The sequence below is a fragment of the Culex pipiens genome, chromosome 3 (genome assembly GCF_016801865.2).
Source record: "Culex pipiens pallens isolate TS chromosome 3, TS_CPP_V2, whole genome shotgun sequence".
In the NCBI taxonomy this organism is placed as follows: domain Eukaryota; kingdom Metazoa; phylum Arthropoda; class Insecta; order Diptera; family Culicidae; genus Culex; species Culex pipiens.
In genome coordinates, this window is record NC_068939.1 from 158,239,600 (window position 1) to 158,260,026 (window position 20,427).

General features: G+C 40.8%; 3 protein-coding genes across 3 annotated transcripts; 1 reads left to right on the plus strand and 2 right to left on the minus strand.

Moving 5' to 3' along the window:
• Positions 1–3,382: 3,382 nt before the first annotated feature.
• Positions 3,383–5,940, plus strand: LOC120414920 (trichohyalin-like). The gene is made up of 3 exons (XM_039576256.2): positions 3,383–4,715; positions 4,778–4,862; positions 4,918–5,940. Exons 1-3 carry the CDS (start codon positions 3,630–3,632, stop codon positions 5,853–5,855), a joined length of 2,109 nt encoding a protein of 702 aa, XP_039432190.1. The 5' UTR covers positions 3,383–3,629; the 3' UTR covers positions 5,856–5,940.
• Positions 5,941–5,950: 10 nt separating this feature from the next.
• LOC120414939 (COMM domain-containing protein 10) lies at positions 5,951–6,997 on the minus strand. The gene is made up of 2 exons (XM_039576272.2): positions 6,632–6,997; positions 5,951–6,570 (listed from the first exon to the last, which is right to left on the minus strand). The coding sequence occupies exons 1-2, from the start codon at positions 6,667–6,669 to the stop codon at positions 6,003–6,005; spliced, it is 606 nt and encodes a 201-aa protein (XP_039432206.1). The 5' UTR covers positions 6,670–6,997; the 3' UTR covers positions 5,951–6,002.
• A 2,634-nt stretch (positions 6,998–9,631) lies between these two features.
• LOC120414949 (transmembrane protein 216) lies at positions 9,632–16,448 on the minus strand. The gene is made up of 2 exons (XM_039576283.2): positions 15,918–16,448; positions 9,632–11,376 (listed from the first exon to the last, which is right to left on the minus strand). Exons 1-2 carry the CDS (start codon positions 16,135–16,137, stop codon positions 11,183–11,185), a joined length of 414 nt encoding a protein of 137 aa, XP_039432217.1. The 5' UTR covers positions 16,138–16,448; the 3' UTR covers positions 9,632–11,182.
• Positions 16,449–20,427: the final 3,979 nt, after the last annotated feature.

Sequence of the window (20,427 nt, forward strand, 5' to 3'; positions counted from 1 at the left end):
AAAAAAGTTAAAAATATTGTTATGTTTTTCAAATAAAATTTCGAAAGTTTTTGATTTTTGATTTTTTTTTAAATCGACGGTAACATTTCAAAAGGCATCATGTACATTTTGACACTTTCTGGGTTATTGCATATTCTGAAAGTACTCCTAATAAGCTACCTCTCCACCAAAAATGAGCAAAAGTTACTTCAGTAAAGTCTGTTTAATCATGATTTTAAATAAAGTAACATAAACAAAATCTCTGCCATCAGCAGTCCCTGTTTATATAGCCCTGTCAACCTGTCAAACAAAAGACTACATAAACCTCGTGACGAAAAAAAAGCATCATGAACAAAGCGCCATGTACATTCGGCGAAGAAAAACGAATCATAACAAAGCGTCCCCCTCAATGACAGCAGGGTGATATAGACGTTTGTGATTTCAAAAGAAGTTATGTTTGTTTTTCTCAAATAAAATTACGGAAATAATGTTTTATTGAATTTGGATGATCAAGTATCAATAAAAGCAACGTTTTTCATCGTTTGTTATCATTGGAACATCTTATTTTGCTTTTATATTAAAATGGGAATTGAAAATAGATGCTCAACATTCAAATGCGTTTTTCTCAAAACGCACGGTTTGTACATGATGCTTTTTGAAATGTTGGCATCGAAATGCAAAATTTCAAAATCGGGCTTCGTCTACACACGGAATATGTCTTGCGAGTCTTCACCCCAAATTTCAGCGAATTTGGTCGATCCCATCTTGAGATATCGTGGAACCCGTAAATCAACTTGGTGTTCAGAGAAAAACCGACGACGAAAAACGCTCGCAAAGTTTGACAGTTCGCTTTGCGCTTGGCAAAATTTTCAGCTTAAATCGTCTGTAACTTACTTTAATCATAAAATATCTCCATGAAACTTTCAGGAATGATTGAAAATCATCTTTTAAGTTGATTTAATAAATTTTCCGTGATATGAAATTTTGTGATTTTCTACATGTATGTAACCCAGGGGTGACCAAAGTATGGCCCGCGTGGTGATTTTTTGTGGGCCGCGGACACATTTTGAATGATCATGTAAAACGGCCCTTTGACGCTGATTTGTAACTGATTTTATAATTTAAAAAATAAGATTTAAGTTTATGCATTTGTCTTCCTTTTACATATTATCGCGGGCGTTAATAATTAGAGTTCACGCGCGCTGATATGACCGCAGAAGAATGGCCGCATGACAGCCGCAGAACAAATTTTTGGCTGTTGTCAAAGGTTGCCTTGAGTTTTCTGCTGACTTTTTGGAAAATATTCAAAACAAATCAGGTTGACAGCCAAATCAACGCTGAATTTCAGTTCAACCTGCTGATTTTTACACAGCGGTAGTTCGGCGGCTGTAACCTCCTGTCAGTCACAGCGAAGGAGAAAAGTGATTTTATCTCGCAATAAGCAATATCTACAAGGACTTCTAAACAAATATTTTGTTAAAAAATCTATCTTTTAGAAACAATGTGGTGTGATTGAAAAGAGTAAATTTTGTCAAAATTTTTATCTAACATTTTTGAAAATGAGTTATAGAACGTTTGAATTTGATTAAAGCAGGAAACTGTAAAAATCGTTTAAATTTAGGTATAAAATTATTCAAAAATCACTGCGCAGAATTTTTATTATCTGGGCCGTATTTTAACGTATTTTACACTAGGAAAACTCCCACATTGTGATTTGAACTCATAACATGTGGGTTACGTATCTGAGTTCCTAACATGGGATTACGGCAGAATGAAATTTATTGAAATTTTATTGAAATTGGAGAAATATTTTTTTGAAAAAATCCTTTGAGCAACGATTTATTATTAAAGTTGCACAATATTTTAAAATTAAAAAAACGCACTATTACATAGTTTTTGTCACCCCTTCTAAAATATATTTTAAAAAATAAAAAAAAATAAAAATAAAATAAGTTTACATTCATAGTCAGTGCTGAAAATGTCATGACTCGAAAATCGGCGACGCTGACACGAATTTTTGAGATCCATTCACTGAACCGCAAAACCGTGACATAAACAAAGCCGGCGCAGTCGTGAGTGCCCTAGCTCTTTGAGCAGCTGCGATGCGAGGCAGTAGTCGACCAACGCTCATTCGACGTTGCACGCACACACATAAAGATACAAGTTTTTACACAAAAAGTTCATATTTATGCGTGGAAATGTAATTTTGAATATAAGTTATGGTTGTTTTAAGTGTTTTGCACAGTCTACAACCATTCAACTGTTTGAAAATAGTCAAAATAGTGTTTAAAGAGGATTTTGCGAGTCAGTCATATGACACGAATTGAGTGAGTGTAGTTCATTTTTTCACCTTTCTCATTCTCCAGCAGCCGACTGGCACAAGTCAGGCGGCAGTGGTTGAATAGACACAGTAGGCTTGCAGTCACATGCTAGCAGTGAACAGACATTTTGGTTTGCTTCATGTGTACGCTGGGTTGGAAACTTTTTGCAGGCCTGTTCATAGTAAATTCATTGTTTCTTCGGACCTATTCAAAAAAAAAAACTCTAGAAATCCACTGTGCCATCCTGCTAGAATGCTGTAAGAATATCCAGCTCTGTGAGAACTCTACTGTAATCCTGCTACACGCAGAAAAATATTTTGTAGAATCAGCCTGTACGAGGTTTGATTCAACAAAATTTTTGTTGAATATAATCAACGCCGATTTTGCGTTGAAACAAACCTTGATTTTTTCATTTCCACAAAAATCTTTTGTTGTTTTGAAAAAGTTGCTTTGACGTTTAGCGTTGATTCAACGAAAATCTTGATTTTCAAATCAACAAAACGTTTTGTTGATTCAAATATGCCTTATTTTTCTGCGTGTAGACGTCTTGACTGCCTGACTGGGAAGATTTTATGATTATATTTAAAAAATTTAAGTTTTTTTTTATTCTCAAATTCTAACACTTTAACACTTGTAGCCCCAACATTGGCCCCAACGGGGTCAAACAAGTTGGAAATGCAACTTCACCGGCTCTTTGAACAGTTGAAAAAAAGTTGGAAATGCCTTTTTCAACCAGAATCATCCAAATCGGTTGAGTTTTTGTCGAGATACAGCCGGTTGAATGTGCATTTCCAACTTTTGACCCCGTTGGTGCTATACAATTCTAAAATTCTAAAACTCTTGAATTCTTTAGGAAGCGTTCTTTTACTACGTAACGCAAAAAATCGAATTTTTAGACCCCCTCTCACCCCTCGTAACAACATTTCCATATAATTTTTTTAAAAAAAATATTGAGCGTAGCACGGCCTCCGACCCCCTCCCTCTCCTCCCCCCAGCTGCGTTACGTAATAAAAGAACGCTCCCTTACTGGCAGCCCTGCGCAGTGGGTACAACTTGAAACGTCACCTTGCCGAAATTTGTGTGCGTGTGTGTGCGCTGATGCCAGCCGAACCGCGTTGAATCGTTTTAGGTTGATCAGTTTTGTAATTCGCGAAAAACGGAAATTTTCCTGCTAAAATCGTATTTTATAGTGTTATAGAGTAGTGCTGTTTCATTATCAAATTGTTAAAAATATCGGGGCGTTGTTTCTCAGTTGATTAGTGCTCGATTTTCCAGAAAATTTGCGTTTGAGTTTGGGAGCTCTTGAGCGGCGAAAAAAAGGGGCCAATCATGGCGGCCAGAACTAGCATTATTGACGAATCGGCGGACGACGGAGTTCCGGCTGATTTTTGGAATGAGGTCCTGGACAGCTTCGACGTTATGGACGATGACGAGGCGGAAAAGGCCCAGGAGGAGCGGGCTAGGAAGAAAAAGGAGGAGGAAGAGGAAAAGGTGAAACGGTTCAACGAGGCCTGGAACATTGCCCCGGCGGCGGAGGAGGAACGTATTGTTGTAACGAAGGCTGCGGAGCCGGAACCTGCGCCGGAGAAACCGGCGGACCCGGAACCGGAGCCTGTGGCGAGGGCAGCTTCGCCCGAGGATTGTACGATTATTCAGGAGGAACCGGTGGTCATTGAAATTGAAGAGGAGACGGTCAAGGTGTCGGAGAATTCCGTGGTGGTTATCCCGGCGGAAGGTCAACCGAAGGATCCTCGGTTGAAACGACTGGAAGAGACGACCCGTAACCAGAGTCCTTCGAGTCCGACGCAGGACAGTCGATCGAGTTTTACTGATGATCCGCCGCAGCGGTACTTCCAGGTGGATCGGAACCGCGAAAGGGAGCGCGAAGATCAGCTGCGGAAGGAACGCGAACGGGAGGAGTTTGAGCGGGCGCGGAACCTGCTACGGTCGCGCAGTCCGGGGACTTACTTGCGCCGATCTTTGTCCGACGAGGAGGACGACATTGGTCGAAGAGCTCCTCGCCGGGACGATCGTAGCCGGTCGCGTCGTCGTTCCAGAAGTCGCGACAGGGCTTCCAGAAGCCCACGACGGAATCGACGGTCCAGATCGAGAAGCCGACGCAGTCGCAGCCGGTCACGATCTCGCTCCAGATCGCGCCGAGCGGAAACGTCCACTTCGAGGAACGGTGGTACCGTTTCACCGACGGCCATGATGGCCCAAATGCAGGCGATGATGACGATGATGTCGGACCCGACCAAGAATCCGATGCTGCAGATGAACCCGATGATGGCGAACCCCATGATGGCGATGATGATGAACCCGATGATGGCGTCGATGATGGCGACCCAAAGAACCCAGGTGGTGTCGGAGGAAGCGGCCGAGAAGTTGGACAAGAAAGACGAGCTGACGGCGCAGGTAGGAAGAAGGTTGAGCGCGAGTGAGGTGGCGTTTGAGTAAACTGAGTTTTGTATTTCTAGCTCTTCTTGGAGAACAAAATTAACTTATCGGATTACTTGTCTTCAAGCAACTCGAAGAAGAAAGCAGTTCGCAGCAATGATCGAGGTAAATCTAGTTAAATTTTAGCAAACAAATTGTTTTAAATGTATTTTCCCAACAGTTTCACAACGCATCCGCGAAGCGATTTCCATTCTGGACAAGCAAGAGACGAAGATTCAGTCCTCGCGCTTTCTGTACGTCGCTCCCACGTATCATAAGGATCTGAAGAAGCTGGACAATCGTTCGCCGCTGATTTGGAACGAAGAGAACGTGCTGTACGCCTCGACGAGCAAGTCCAAGGATGTGTCGCTGTGCGAACCGTTCCGCAATGTGAACCACAAGATGAAGCAGATGATCGAGCGACTCGGCCTGGACGAGGGCAACATTTCGCAGCGAATTGCCCAAAAGAAGAAGGAAGAGGCGAGCAACCGGGCGGGAGCTGATGTGGGAACCATTCAGGCCATCACGATCGTTCCGGTGCGCGGAGGAGCGGCGTCTAAGCGCATCATCGATCGGTCGATCCAAACTGACGAGCTGACCTGTTTGGAGTGTGTCCAAAGGCGCAACAAGACGTTCATTTCGGTCAACACTCAAACGGCCAGCCGCTCGCGCATGGTTGAGATAAGCGTCCAAACGGATCGTGACCGGGACATCGAGCTGAACTCGATGAACGAGCTCAACGCCAACCAGGTGAAAATCCTGAACGAGATCATGAAGTACATGAAGAAACGCCAGGTTTCTGGAAACATTACCAACTTGCTGCACAGCCTCGAGCGCGATGCGCCCGAACTCCGCAACCAGCACCTGAGCGCCGGTCTGCATTACGTGACGGAGATCAACGAGCGCAATGAACGGAACGCCAACCGTTACGCGAACCCAAACCCGCTGAATCCAGCAGCGCGGGAAATTGCCGCCTCCAGAATGAGCCGAGATCAGCGGGGCCGTGGCGTGGACGACAGCAGCTCCTCCATTTCGATGGTTCCGGCCGGATTCCGATCATCACCACCGCGCAGAACTAGCCACAACACCAACAGCTACAACCGCAACCGCCCCTGGTAATCCCAGAAATTTCGAGCGCATAACGAGAGCGATTAGTTTCTCCAAATTGATTTAGACTCCCATAAAATATTGTATGAAGAAATAAGGCGAACATCTTTCCTGCACGACAGTGATTTATCACAGCCATTTATTCAAAACATAAAATTCTCACGTCTTCGCACCAAACGCATCCAGTTCCGCCTGTATCCGCTCCATTTGGTTGTACAACTCGACAATCTCCGCGCTGTTCAGTTCCAGATTGACGCACTTACTGCTCGTCTTCAGCTCGAGCTGCCCCAGCGCCAGCTTGTCCTTCTGGCGTGGCTCGGACGACAGCTGGGCGCGAACCTTCCACGAAACATCCTCCAGCTGGTTGGACTGCTGCTCCCCGTCCAACGAGTCCAGTACAATCTTCGTCGAGGCGATCCAGCAGCGCACGAACGCGTTGCACTTGTGCTCGCCCAGCTGGAGCCGGGAGCGGGTCAGGTCGGCCTGCAGCCCCGACGGTTTCAGCATGAACTTGAGCGATCGCTTCACCAAATAGCTCAGCGTTTGCAGGACCAGCTTGAATTCCGGCTCGTCGAGCTGGCACGCGGTGCGGATCGTTTCGAGGTCTGTTTCGGTCGTCGGCTGATCAGACTTTGGGCTGTCGATGGTTCGGAACAGATACTCGACGGTGCTGGCGAAGGTTTCGTCCGAGAGGCGCTCATTGCACACGGAAATTCCCCGGAGCAGGCTGCAAAGGTAGGTGTTCGATCGTTAAACTTTGTATAAATATTGATTTCAAGAAAACGTACCCATCGGTTACCGACAACCAGACTGGATCTGAGGACATTATGTATGCTAAGAGTTATCAGATTTTTAAATTTGTTTTGTTCCTGCACAACGTCATACAATTTTTTACTTTTGATTACGCTTTGAAATATTGGTGTACTCTAGCAGCATACTGTTTAGAGATAAACATTGTTTGCGCCATTTTGGAACACACATTTTGTCCAAATTATTTAAACGGTCAAGAAACAAAAAAAGAAATGTTGCGTTTTATTTTTTAGCGAGGTCAAGCAAATTTTTGCAATATTTGTTTTAGAAAAGATCAAAAAATTTGGGTTTTCTAATTCGAAGTCGAAATCCCAAAAAGTCCAATCTTGAAATGTCGAAAATTGATATATGACGGATTTTGTGTTTTGACTAAAGAGCTTTTAGACTACGGCAAACAAACAAACAAAACCCACACTTTTTCGCGTTTGACAGTTTGCCAAACTCGCAAACAAGACAAAATGTATGCAAGCTGAAGTTTGTCAAAATGTGCAAGTTTGTTTGTTTGCTGGCGTAGTCTAATACCTCCTTCAGAATGAAGTGAATCAGAAAGAAAAGTGACAATAAAAAACGTTAAAATTCTCGGAAAAAAATCCTTAAATTAAAAATAAAATCAAGCATTCTAAAAATTCAAAATACTTATCAAAAAAAAAACAAATACAGAAAGTTACCTATAAGAATTTTTCATTAAAATGATGGCAAATCGGCGGACTGAGGCGCTTGACGGGATAAACTGACAGTTTCATTCAAAGTACTCAGCCCAGCTGCGTGAAGTGTGGTGAATCACACCTCTCTGAGACGTGTACACTAGCGGACTTGGGGGACAAGGTAGTGCAAACCAAGACGCGCATCAAGTGCGCCAACTGTGGAGGTAACTATGCTAGCAATTACCGTGGATGCAGTGCACGTAAAAATACCGAAATTTAACGATTTTACTTATATTTTTTTTTAGGAAATTTAAAAAAATCCAAAATATAAAAATCTGAAGTACAAAAAAAGTATCATTTAAGAATTCAAAAATAAAAAAATGTTCAAATTCATATTATCAAATACTTTAATTCAAAAATATGAAAAAAATGTGAAATCTTGAAATATAAAAATTTTAATTATATGAAAATTACAAATTTCAAAATTCAGAAACTTTAACATAATCCTGAAGTTCGAAAATTCAAGATTTAAAAAAAATATTGAATTAAAATAAATAAAGATTGCAGATATTAAAGGATTTGTTTTTTAAAATAAAGGTTTGGAGGCTTGACGTTTTTTTATCCCTTTTTATAATGGTCTCAATTTTTTTTAATTATTGAATTTTGGAGTTTTTAGTTTTTGAATTTTTCGATAAAAAATGTGTAATTTTTTTCTAATTCCGAAATTTAGGATTACAGAAAACTTGTAATTTTTTTTCTAATTTTGTCAATTTTTGTTTTTTTACATTTATATTCAGCAATTCCCCACGAAAACAGCACGGCCGAAAACAAAAGAGCTTTGACCGTGATCTAAATTGGACTGGGAGTTCACTTGTCGAAATAGTTAGACCCGTATGACCATCAGGGTGACCTACGCCTAGTTAGGGTGATCCGGAAAATGATAATTTTCGCAAAAAAAACCACAACCAAAACCACCAACAAAAAAATTCTCAAAAAAAATAAAAATAAAAGTTTTAAAAGTTTAGCCAAAAAATCAGACCTGAATTAAAAAAAAAATAATTAGGTTAATGATGGGAAAATGATTCTCACGACCATACGAAAATTATAGGCTAGCTTTGAAAATTTTGATTTTTGGGTCATGTCATATCATATTCATATCAGGCCTGAAGGGTTAGAATGAACTTTTTGGCGGTGTCTGGACCAAAGAGAAAGTGTGCAATTCTCGCGTTCTTGCGAGAAATATTCCTCTCTCTCTCGAGTTCTCGCCGCGAGTTCTAAGATGCCACTAGCGCGAGGCTCGCGAGCGAGCAAAGCTTTCCTTCTGCTCGCTCGAATTCCAACACTGTCTGTGTCTTAAAATATTTTTACGTAACGTACTAATAAATTTGCGTCTCTCAATTTTTAAAATTTTAGTACCAAAAAAAATATAGGTCGTCGCTTAAATTTAAAAGTTATCGTAGTGAGCTACGTAAAAAAATCCGAGGAATCCAGTGAACATATTTTCATACATAGGCTCTTTGTTCAACACACCGTCAAAACGGAATTTTAAATTTTCATACGACATTTTCAAATGTTTGTTGTACAGTCTGACTCAATAATCCGAAGTTTAGATTATCCGAAGGTTTAAAAAATAAAAATCAAATTTCAAGCCTAATTTTGATTTAACAAAAGGTATTTAAAAATGGTAACAGTCATGCTACTGTCAACATGTTTCAAAATATCAATACATTCATGAAAATATCAAGTTTTCAACATATTTTTTTTTTTTGTAATAATTATTTTTGCTGCCCCCTGATTTTTCCAATTTTGAAACTTGAAATAGTTCGTTAGGTTTTGTTTCTAAGTTGTCCTTAAAAACATTTGAATGAAAGACCTTTCAAATGCAACCTATTTGATGAACAGGCAAACCAGTCATAAAATTAAAATTTATATGATTTAGAAGATCATATCAATGTTAGACAGGTTAAATCATGTAGATTTCTTCTACATTATTCTCTTGTACTTTCTCGTGTCCGTCGACGTACCATCTGAGCAACATTGATATTGGGTGTGCTCAGTTCGAAGCACCATGCAACAAAGTAGGAAAAACGAGTTTGCGCTTTGGGACAAAAAAAAAGAGTTGGTTTATAAACCAAGAGTACCGTCATCGGGGGTGACATTGGGTTGGGGGGTGGGATTGGGTCATACGAAAATGCTGGAATTATTATGACCCCCCCAGACCCAATGCATAGAATATACCTATTCTATGCCCAATGTAACCCCTGATGACGGTATTTAAAACAGGGACGCTTTCTTTTCAAGTCACTTCAAAATCGAAACGCCCAAACCGTTGAGTACACTTGGTTATCTTTACGCGTAAAGATATATATATTTTTTATTACAAAGTCTTTTGCATTGAATTACAGTAACAAAAGAACACAGTACAGATTTGATTTGATTTAGTTTTTTTTATTTGTTGTCTTAAAAATTCCCACGAATTCACTCGCGTGCTTGTAGTTTTACTTTTAGTTTTTTAGATCGCCAAAGAGCGATGCAGTTAGTTAGTAGAGTGTTTAGAGTTTAATTTTCTTTTCATTCGTTTCCTACATAAGGTTGTAGTCTAACTAGTATTTGGCGGCGCAGTGTTAAGTTTTGATGTTTTTTCAAACAAGCATTTTTGGTGTACGGTGTGAGATGATGTGAAGAACATGAAATATGTGAGTTTATAAAAGGATGGGTCTCGCTATTGCGTTAAGTTACCTATTTTGAAGTATAAGTACATAATATTGGTTTGGAAAAGTGTAGATTTTCTCGCTTAGCAATTATTAGTAGTCTGTTTGAGAGTTCATGTGAAACGGGTTCGGCCACTATATTTTTTGAAACAGTTTAGTACAACAACTTTCTCAATGCTCGCGGTATAAATATTTCGGTATAATCGGTCTAAAATGTTCACTTGAATATATTGCAAAGTTTCATTGTTCTTAATTTAACCACCATCAATGCCTAGTTTTACTTTGTGTTTTTGTTTAGTACTTGGTAAAACCTGTTTGTTGTACTCTACTCTACTCGACAACTAGTAAAAACGTTTAGTTTAAGAGTTTTAACCCGCTTGGCTGTCATATTTTCTTTTCCTTTTGGTTTTACAATTTATGATAGTAATTTTTACTCGAATAGTAGTATTATTTAACTGCGCTTTCCATAGGTCGTGCATCATTGAGAATGTGCCAAAGAAGGCGAAAAATCTATTTTAAAATTAATTTTTGGTCAAGTGACTAGCTTCTAGCATTTTTTATTTTATTTTTTATTTTAAAAGAAACACATAAATAAATAGTAAAAAATTGGTTACAGATCGATTACTTATGAGATACAAAAACAAGTTCCTTAAACACTACAAATCTCTCGAATTGTGTACGCTTTTGAGTCAACGTTTCAAACCTGATTATGTGAACTGGGTTCTGGGAATCCCAACCGGAAAGGTGCGTTTACAAACATTCCAAACCACTTTGGTGAGGGCTTTTTTCCTTTTGCTGTCTTAAAGTGTTACAAAGATTGCGCGTGGTATTTGATTATTTTTTTAAAATAAAACTAACGAGTAAGATGCTGTGAGTAAATTGAAATGTGGGGCAAATGTAAAACTTTACCTCTTGTTATGCCGGTGCCTCTCTATCTCTCTGTCTGCTGAATGATATTGTCGTGATTGGCTTTACAATTTTGAATGAGTTTGTATAATTTTGGGAAAGAATAAAATTTGGCTGTTTTGAGAGTCTTCTAATGTATAATCGAATGGTCGTGGTTAAAAGTCGAAGAAAGGGCAAATCCGATCGTTTTTTTTTTTCTAAGTGGTTCGTGTTTCTCAAACTTGGTTCGAGCAAAGGAGGGAAAACGGGGGAGAAGGTGGGGGCAAACTTAATCGTACCGGGTCGGACGGCAGAGAGTGAATACGAACAGTATCGCAAACAGTAGCTCGGCTGCCTGAAGAGATAACATTAAGGCACATAGGATATATTCGAGGCGTAATCGGTGTAATTGATAAAACAGGAGATAACTGACACCCATCGCGCAAGGAATCGTCAGGAAAACTGAAAGGATAACTTGCCAGCCTGGAACGAGAGTAAAGAAATGCGGTTTTAGACGTTGGTTTTTTTTTGTTTCGAGTTTTCGTAAACACTTTTTTTTAATATTCTTCTTGATTCTTCTATCACCCAATCAATTTGCCACTAAAAACTTTTGTTTTACGAAAACACTACATTGCTTGTTTTATTCAAAAGAAGAGTATTTGGCATATTCTACCTATCTACCTATTGAATCTTTAGTTTTTTTTCAGGTTTATTGTAACTTTTTTTTTACATTTTCTCATTTAGAATAATACTATTTCCATTAAAATTGTAAAAAAAAGTGCGTTAGTGCTTAGCCTGGGACATTACAAACATTTCTAAATATATTTATTTTTGCTTAAAATATAGGAAATGCTGTTAAAAAAACTCACTCAAAGTTGACCCCTGAAAAAACTTACATTTTCAAAAAACATTAGCAAAGTCACATGAAACAAGTCAAACTTCCATTCTCTTTTAATTTTTTTAAAGTTCTTCTTTTCAATGCTTTTTGATGATTAAAATTGGTTGAATAATTGATTTTTGGTAAATTTTTATATCGAGGCTGGGTGGTTTGTAGAGGGCTGAATTAGCCTGTTCTATAGCACTCTTCCTCGGGAGGCACGCCAGTTCTTTCTACAGAGGTCTTTTTTTAAATTTTGATATTATCGTGCTCGGCTCTGCACGGATGGTGGGCCAATAAAATGGGTGATTTTTAAAAATTAAGTTGGTTATGGTTACAAATTACGGACAAATTTACGAACGTTTTTCAAAGTTTGTTGGGGCAATTAATCCATCTTGCCCCATCGTAATACATGGTACTTCAACGAATCACAACCAAAAATTGTATAATATAATTCAAAGTCCAAAAATGTGTAACTCATAAAGGAATGATCTAATCGATTTTGTGTCTTCAGGTATGGTAATTGGTAATTTGGACACCCTAAAAGAATTCATCTGCAAAAGCCTTCTTAGAAATGTTTAAGGTATGTGGATGACACTAGAGGATATTGGAGATAATATCCGATAATATAATATTCATATCTAAAAGCTTTGATCTTAAAAAAAATATGTTTTCGCAAAAATCAAAAGATGTACAAAAAATTGTATGGGGTAATACGGCCACCCCTATGGGATAAATTGGTCATACTTTGTGGGATATTTAGACAAATTTTTAAACATAAATTGAACATTTCTCAGATTAGTTAGTAATAGATTCTAACCCAAGTAACATTTTAGGCTTTATCAAAGCTGTCACAACCGCTATAAAACTTATCAGCCAAACCAACATAAAAACCACTTAATCGTAACAAACTCCCCAGAACCTCGACAAACCCCACATAAAACCCAAAAGGACCTCTGCAAACGGTTGTTACGGCCTTTTTATGAAACCTACATAGGAGTTCAAGGCTTTACAACTGAGGCCTAGCAACCTCCTCAAAGCCTTAATAAAACCATTGTTAAAATGCTTTGAAGATGGTTGTCAAAAATGGCGATGATGATATGATAGATATTGGAGGTATTTAATTTTATTATTGGCTCAAATTCAACTGCGGTTAAAATTTTATCGATAAATGTGGGGGAGATAGGGCCAAAAAATCAACTCGCTTCATTAAAAATATTTCTTCTGCAATCACAGTTTTTAATGATTTTTTGTTTCTCGCATTTTATTTCGCAAAATGGCTATGGCTATGCCAACGATGTCAAAAATTCATCATAATTGTGTGTTTTCATCAAATTTAATCAAATTTATGCTCTTTTCTGTTTTTTTTCTGCCAAGATGGCGATCAGTCATATTCAATCAGACCACGCGTATGGCGCCATATTTAGGCATTGCTATTTGGCTGCGTTAAATGCTCTTTTAGTAGCATATGGTTTTAAGTGAGCTTTTTGCATGCCTAATGGCACTTGACAGCTATTTTTTTTTTCTTCACAACTTATTTTTATTAGGTCCTTTTAGGTGCTGCGACCAGGTTAGGACCGAGGATCAAAAGTACAACAAATAATAAATAATAAAAAAAAATCGTAACTGAATTAGATGATCATTTTCTCGTGCCATGGGTCAGCAAGTGTGCGATCACGTCAATCTGTTCCTCGGGTGTCTTGCACTGCCTCAAGCGAACTCTGTATTCTCGGTAAATGGCCCACAACTCCGACTCTCTGTACAGCATCCGTTCACCTTGTTGCTCCTTCGGGGTTGCACCGGCGTCGGCGCCAGTATTTCCTTGACTTCTTCCTGCGGGACGAGGATGTTTCTCTTCCGGTACCGCTCCAGGTAGCGGAGGAAAATCCGTCGCGGTAAACACAGCTCCTGCCGGAGTCTGTTTGTCCTTCTTCCATGCTGGCGGCTTCGGCTTGGACGCCTGCTGCCTCGACTGGATGAACTGCGCCCGTTTGGGACAGCTGCGGTCCAGACCCTCGTGGGATCCAGAACAGTTGACACATTTCTTGGCTTGGGTTTCTTCTGCTTTGCACTTTTCTGTGTTGTGGGGACCCCCACAGCTGCTGCACCTGGGCTTGAGATGGCAGTTACTGGTTCCGTGACCGAACTGCAAGCAGTTCTTGCACTGGGTCACGTGCGGTTCTTTGTTCCGGTAGGCCACCCACCGGACGACGACTGGTCCCACTTTCTTCACCTTCATACTCAACTCCTTGATACTGGTGTGCCCCTTGGGGAAGAGCACGATGAAAGGCGTCTCATCGATGGCGGGAAGCTGCTGTTTCCGCCTGATGGCGTGTACTGCCAAGACGTCCAGCTGATGTTCCGTCTTGAGCAGCTCCTTGACGTAATCCGGTTCCACGTTCGGGAGACCTCGCATTACTACCCGGTGCGGTCTCGCACTGCGCTTTCCGTGCGTGTAGAACTGCACCTTGTTCTTCTTCAGGTGAGCTTGCACCGTGTCGAAGTCGTCGCTCGAGAAGCACGTAATTTTGGTGCCGTACCGCATCAGTTTGTGTTCCGGCTGGACATCACATGACGACATCACCTTCGCAAGGCGGGCGAAGCTCGTTTCTTTCACCACCAGCGGCGGCTGCTTCTTCTCCCCGGCCGACTTGCCGGTTGCTGGTACCACGGGGATGGTTTTTTCTGCTGCTGGGTTCGCATTGTTGTTGTTGCTCTCCTCCGCTAGCGGGCTGAACTTGTTGTTGCTGAGCAGTTTCTCCACATCGCCGTCGTTGCCGCCATCGCCGACGTTGATCTCCTCCTTAGCCTTCCTGCGGCGAACCTTGACCACGGGACGAAATTCGCCCCCGTCCTCTCCTCCTCCTTCGGAGTCTTCCACCTCCATGCCCGTCGCCGCCTGCGGCTTGGGTTGAAACCCGTCCGGTTTCTCCCACACACTTTTCCTCAAGGCCGCGTTCCAGTAGAACGTCCTACCATTCTCAGCCCTGTGCTCCGTCCACTCACTCTCCACCGTCGCGGCCGCCGCCATGGCCGTCGGCGAAAGTTAACAAAACACCGTCAAAAACGCGCTAAGCTAGCTCGAAAGACGACCAAACCCAACGAAAGTTGAACAGGGAGTGCAGGCGGAACGCTTATCTGTTACGATTTGTTACGAAGATGGGGGGGGGGGGGGGGGGGTCAAAAATCCCAAATTTTGTGTTACGTAATAAAAGAACGCTCCCCTTGGCATTACCATTTGGTTTTCAAACCTCTATTAAAAGTTTCATAAAACCTTATTGAAAGCCATTCGGCATTTATTTTCACCAGGTTTTATGTCCGAGGCATAAAACCTTGGTAGAACATAATAATTAGCTCTTGCTTATTGGTTGCGATGAATGCCCAAATAAACTTATATGTAGTGCGGTGAATGACCAAAAAAAACTAATATTTAGCAATCAACATGCTACCATAAAACCTAAAAAAATCTAGAGTTTTTGTTTTAAAAGGTGCTTTCAAACTATTGTGTTTCATATGTTTATAAGACCTTATTAAAAAAAAATCTAGAAATGTTGTCTAGAAATCTAATCTAACTCTAGCGCAGCCAGTCTATCGAGGGCATCCTGCAAATTGCCTTAGGTTGATTTACGTTAAAGCGTTAAAGCGGCCAGACCAACTGCGTAAAGTTAACCGCAAAGATGATTCGTTGAATTGGATTGAGTTTGAGCACGAATGTTCAAACAACAACACATTTCTGAATCTACACGGAAGGAATTAAAATTGTTGTTTCAGTAAAAAAAAAAAAAACAAATTACCTAATTAAATTGAAAAAAAAATCTGCTCGATTTCCGTAATCATTAAGCTGCTTTCTCGATTGTCTCACGCGTAAACCTTTTCCCCCAAACCCCTAGCATGGTAGACAATAATGTAATATTTAGCGTACTTTGCATGTTTTGTCGCCCACTTCCTTCTGGCCGTGACAACGGCGCGCGGCGCGTTCTGTTGTGTGTTGGTTTATAAATATACACATAAAACAGACCCTCCACCTCCCCCTTCTCTTACTGCCTTGGCCCACACAACCCAGGGGGACACGAGGCTAGGCTTTCTCCTTTCCCTAGGAGGGGTAGTTGGGTATAATTTGCCGCGGACAAGGGAGGACATTACTCACCGTGGTCGCTGAGGCTGCCCTTGCGCCCCAATATGATTCGGATCGTCTCCAAAACGATGAGCGCCAAAAGGAGGCACGTCTCCCGCATCAGGATATGTTCCGGATACTTGAGGTTGACCGCCTTCAGGGTGTGCATGCCCAGCTCACACATGGCAAACATCCCGAAATAGAAAGAGTTTAGATAGAGGAGAATTTCGTACGTCAGGCTAGGATTGCCCATTGCGGTGGCTAGTTGGCGCCCGTCAGCCGCGCTCCGACCACTGGAGACTGCTGCTAGGTGAGACTCCTAGTTAGCGGGTCGGGGATCAGCACCAGCAAACCCCGATTCTGCGGCGGCAGCAGCTTCCAGCGACGACGGCAGTCCGTGGTGGGCAGCACATCGATATTGGTCCGCGTCTGACCTACGCCGCAGGATACTGTAAACAAGCGGAAGGGGAACCGGATCGGTAAAGCGGTTATTGTACAGGAAACGCGACCAATTTTAGGCTCATTTTGAGGATTTTAAACAGTTTTTCCTCAGAACTGAAAAATTACTTGCCTAGTTTTTTAAGGAAAATGTTTATTTTTAGAACTGTATCAATTTTGTTCTAAAAGAACGACTTGACGTGAAGTACTAGATTTGACAGCTGACATTTGGAGAAAAAACACGGTCTGATGAAAATAATCAAAATTTTGTTATCAAATTTGGAGATCCAACCGAATTTACTTATTTTTCAAGGCAGTCGTGATTATTATTATTGCACTCGATCGGAAGTGATATTTCGATCGTAGTTTCTCGATCTATTGTTGTGCTATATTTTTTTTTATATTTAAAATCATCTTTTTTTTAAATAACTAGTCGCGTTTGTGCGATTATGTTACAACGACGACAACGACCATTCAATTACATAGTAGTACTCTGTGATTCAATGACCAAATATTTTTTTGAGAAAATTGATTTTAAGAGTAAATATTTCAAAAGTTCTGTATTTTCAAAAGTACTTTTTGAAGACATTGATTTGTATCTAAGGCAAGCGGAGAGGATGTTACTAAACCCTTGACTAAACCTCTAAACAAACACTCCAAGTTTTTACTTATGTAAAACATGTTAAGAAAAATCAGAAAAGCACGTGCCACAAATGTGCCTTTCACGCATAAAAAATCCAGTCACGAAATATTTATTCTAACAGAGCCGATAGCAGAGCTGGTTTTGCCAGAATCCTGCTAGAATGGTGGAACTTTTCTGCTAGATTGCTGTTAGAATATCCAGCTCTGAGCGAGCTCTGCTAGAATCCTGGTAGAACGTTGTGACTGAGATAAATGATCTTTCGCTTACGAAGCGGACAGTTTAACCACAGACAAAGAGTTTCACGTCTGTTTGTCTTTGGTTTAACCATTCGCCCAAGCCAACTGCTGAATATATCGTATATAAATCAGGCTGATTGAACAAAAAATCTATTGGAATTGGGTCCTCAAATTAAGCTTAAATTTGCGACATTATTGTTCACAACGATAGAGCTTATTTTTCTTATGCGACCCTTCTTGGCATCTTGGATCTTACTTGACAGCTCGTTCCAAGGGGACGATGGGGACCATAGTTGATTCGTCGTAAAATTTTGTTTTGTCAATTTATTTTTTTGTATTTATATGAAAAAAAAAACAGGAATTGCTTATAATCCTATTTTACAACTAAAACAAAATATACAATGTGTCACAAGTGTGCATAGTATTTCCATACAAACTCAAATCAGCTTAAATGAATAGTTTAACAGTCTTAAGGCTCTGAAAGGCATCATTCCCGAGCTGCCATGTTTGTTTTAGAAAAACATTCAAATCTTGATTCAGAATGTATCAATCAAAAAATGGTTTTCTTTGTGTTTGTAGAAGCATTTTACATATGTCGTCACACTGACCAACAAAAAATTACAAAAATGACTGCGCAGCCTCAACTCGAGGGGAAGCATGAAGTTTGGGGTCCCCAGAAACTCGTGCACTTTGATTTTTTCTAAAATATTTAGACAGGGCCGAATGGTTTTTCTCCAAAGTTAGTATGGAGATTTTTTTTTTTAGTATTGAGAATTAGGGCGGATCGTCGCTCTTGCATACAACCAAAAAAATGCATGCAATATGTGGGAGTAGCGAAAAGCACTAATTGGAGAAAAACCATTCGGCCCTGTCTAAATATTTTTGAAAATTTCAAAGTGCACGCGTTTCTGGGGACCCCAAACTTCATGCTTCCCCTCGAGTTGAGTCTGCGCAGAAATTTTGTTGGTCGGTGTTATTTTTTCATTTCAATTTACTATATTGCTAGACCCTGAATTCAGAAACATCATTGACAGTCATTGCCCCAAAAGTGAAAGACATTATCTACTACCTTAATCATTTATTTAAAACACAATAGATGTGACTTTAATATAAATCAAAAATAAATTTGAACAAAATGAGAAAATTCTTCCATAATTTCAAAAAAATTGTATGACGTGTCATAATTATTTTTTTAAATTAAATTACCCCGCATCCCATCCTTTGAAGTTGGTGAAAATTGCCAAATTAAAATACCCCTCTTCCAATCACAAGTTGGTTATGAAATTTACTTATCTATTTCTATTCTATTTCTATCTATCTTTTTGATTTGATGTTTGAGCAAATTAGATAAATTCACAAATTAGATGAAAATAATACCGAATTGTTGATCTACCTCTACCAAACATATGATAATTTCCAAGGGGGTTGACACTCGATCATTCTGGAATAATTCTGGGTTAATTCTGGAATGAACGGAATGACGATGATGATTCTAGAAAAAATGTTCAAGTGCGGGTAAGAGTGTAACTGTCATAATATTTATCTGTTTAAACCAAAACATTTTGCGGTGCTCTGCAGCATTGGGTAGGACCTGGTAGGACAACAGAACCAGCGGTTGTTCTGTACTGTTCCGGTGCCGGCGACATCCAGAGCAACGGTCGGATTGGCCTTCACTAAAATATGACCGAGCTGCACAATCCAGGTGTTGGTCACAAGACAAGGTTATATCGGATTTGATAGTGGTTGTTGAGTGGATTTTTTAAACCAGACTTTCATTTTTTGATTTCCCTAGACAACATCTACGTGGACCAGTTACGTACCGGCGAGGCCAACGTGCTTGTTATTCCGGTGGAGGTTGAGCCAGCGCATCCAAGAGCAGGCCTGGAAGTGGCAGACGGAACTGAACCTGTTGGGGGCCTTGTTTGGGCCGGCGGTATCCTCGGGCGAGTCGGATGAGGAGTTCGCAAAGAGGCTGATGCCGACGGGCAGGACTTTTTCGATGGTATGAAGATCAACGGGGAGGATTAGCGGGAGATGTTTCAAAACAAGTGCGATATTTTTGTGAGTTATGAAGTTGAAGTAATGGAAAATTAACGTATTTTATACTTTTAGGAACGGCGTCAAGACGTACATGCCGGTCGAGATCGTCATGGACAAAATCACCACCGAGGTCAACGTGCTGGTCATTTTGGTTGAGATTGATCTTGTCATCGTGTTGGGCCACACCGTTCTCGTCGTGCTGTTATTATTACCGACCGATTTTCTGTCCCATACTGCGTGCACTCGGAGTGGCCAGTCGGGGGACCACCGAGAGAAAGAGACCATTGACAACCGACCCGTACCACCTCAACGTCAAAGCCATGTACCCCAACATAACGCGTTCTAGCGCATCTGACAACAAATCTTCCCCGGCGCATTCCCAAGCGATTTCCGCGAATCGTAAGAAATAAAAAAACATGAATCTGATGAATTTATCAGGCGTCAAGAATCACTTCACCAACAAACAGTGGGCGGTACGGACCTGGGGATGATCATGACTCGAGCTGAAGCGGCGTCGGGAGTTGCAGCTGATCAAGATCTTTCAGGGTTCAGTGTTTGAGGTTTTCCTTCTGGGATAGAAGATTACTGGTTGACAGCAAGGGCCACAACATGGCGTAATGTAATTTGGTGATATTGATAAATAAAGTATAACTAAATTGAGTATGTTTAATTAAAACCAACTCGGGGACGTTACCGTAACATTGTAAGTTGTAGATTGTGTGGAACCAACCGAAGCAATATCTTGAGCAAGTGTTCCAGCTTGGGTTTTGAGAATCCAGCTGGGGACTCAACGGACATTGAAATTTCGCAAGGATCAGCTGGACAAGGGACATCGTCCGCAATCTATCGGCTCGCACGAGGGCATCCCAGTCCACTCGGCGAACCGACTGCAGGTTTGGGTCACAATTCTGCTCACCAACGATCTCGTCGGAAGATGAACTAGAAGTTTTTATTCACAACTTTCTGATCACGCACGCCGTGATCTGAAAGGCTACCACGGAGTGGTCATCGAGTACTACCAGGAAGGCTGGCACAAATATTCTACGATGATTGGGATGATGCGGTTTGGGGTGTGTTTGCGATTGTTCACGCTCCATACAAAAATGTTTTTTTTTTTGTATGGACAATATTCCACGAAGGGCGAGAGGGGGAGGTCGAGATTTAAAAAAAAGTGTCCGCGTGGTTT

Bases quoted from the DNA above. Each gene is read 5' to 3' on its own strand.
- LOC120414920 (XM_039576256.2), top strand. From the start codon at position 3,630: ATGGCGGCCAGAACTAGCATTATTGACGAATCGGCGGACGACGGAGTT. The intron at 4,716-4,777 runs GTAGGAAGAAGG...TTGTATTTCTAG, and splicing joins AAGACGAGCTGACGGCGCAG to CTCTTCTTGGAGAACAAAAT. The intron at 4,863-4,917 runs GTAAATCTAGTT...TTTTCCCAACAG, and splicing joins AGTTCGCAGCAATGATCGAG to TTTCACAACGCATCCGCGAA.
- LOC120414939 (XM_039576272.2), bottom strand. From the start codon at position 6,669: ATGTCCTCAGATCCAGTCTGGTTGTCGGTAACCGATGG. The intron at 6,571-6,631 runs GTACGTTTTCTT...CTACCTTTGCAG, and splicing joins TGGTTGTCGGTAACCGATGG to CCTGCTCCGGGGAATTTCCG.
- LOC120414949 (XM_039576283.2), bottom strand. From the start codon at position 16,137: ATGGGCAATCCTAGCCTGACGTACGAAATTCTCCTCTATCTAAACTCT. The intron at 11,377-15,917 runs GTGAGTAATGTC...CTCTCGTTCCAG, and splicing joins GGGCAGCCTCAGCGACCACG to GCTGGCAAGTTATCCTTTCA.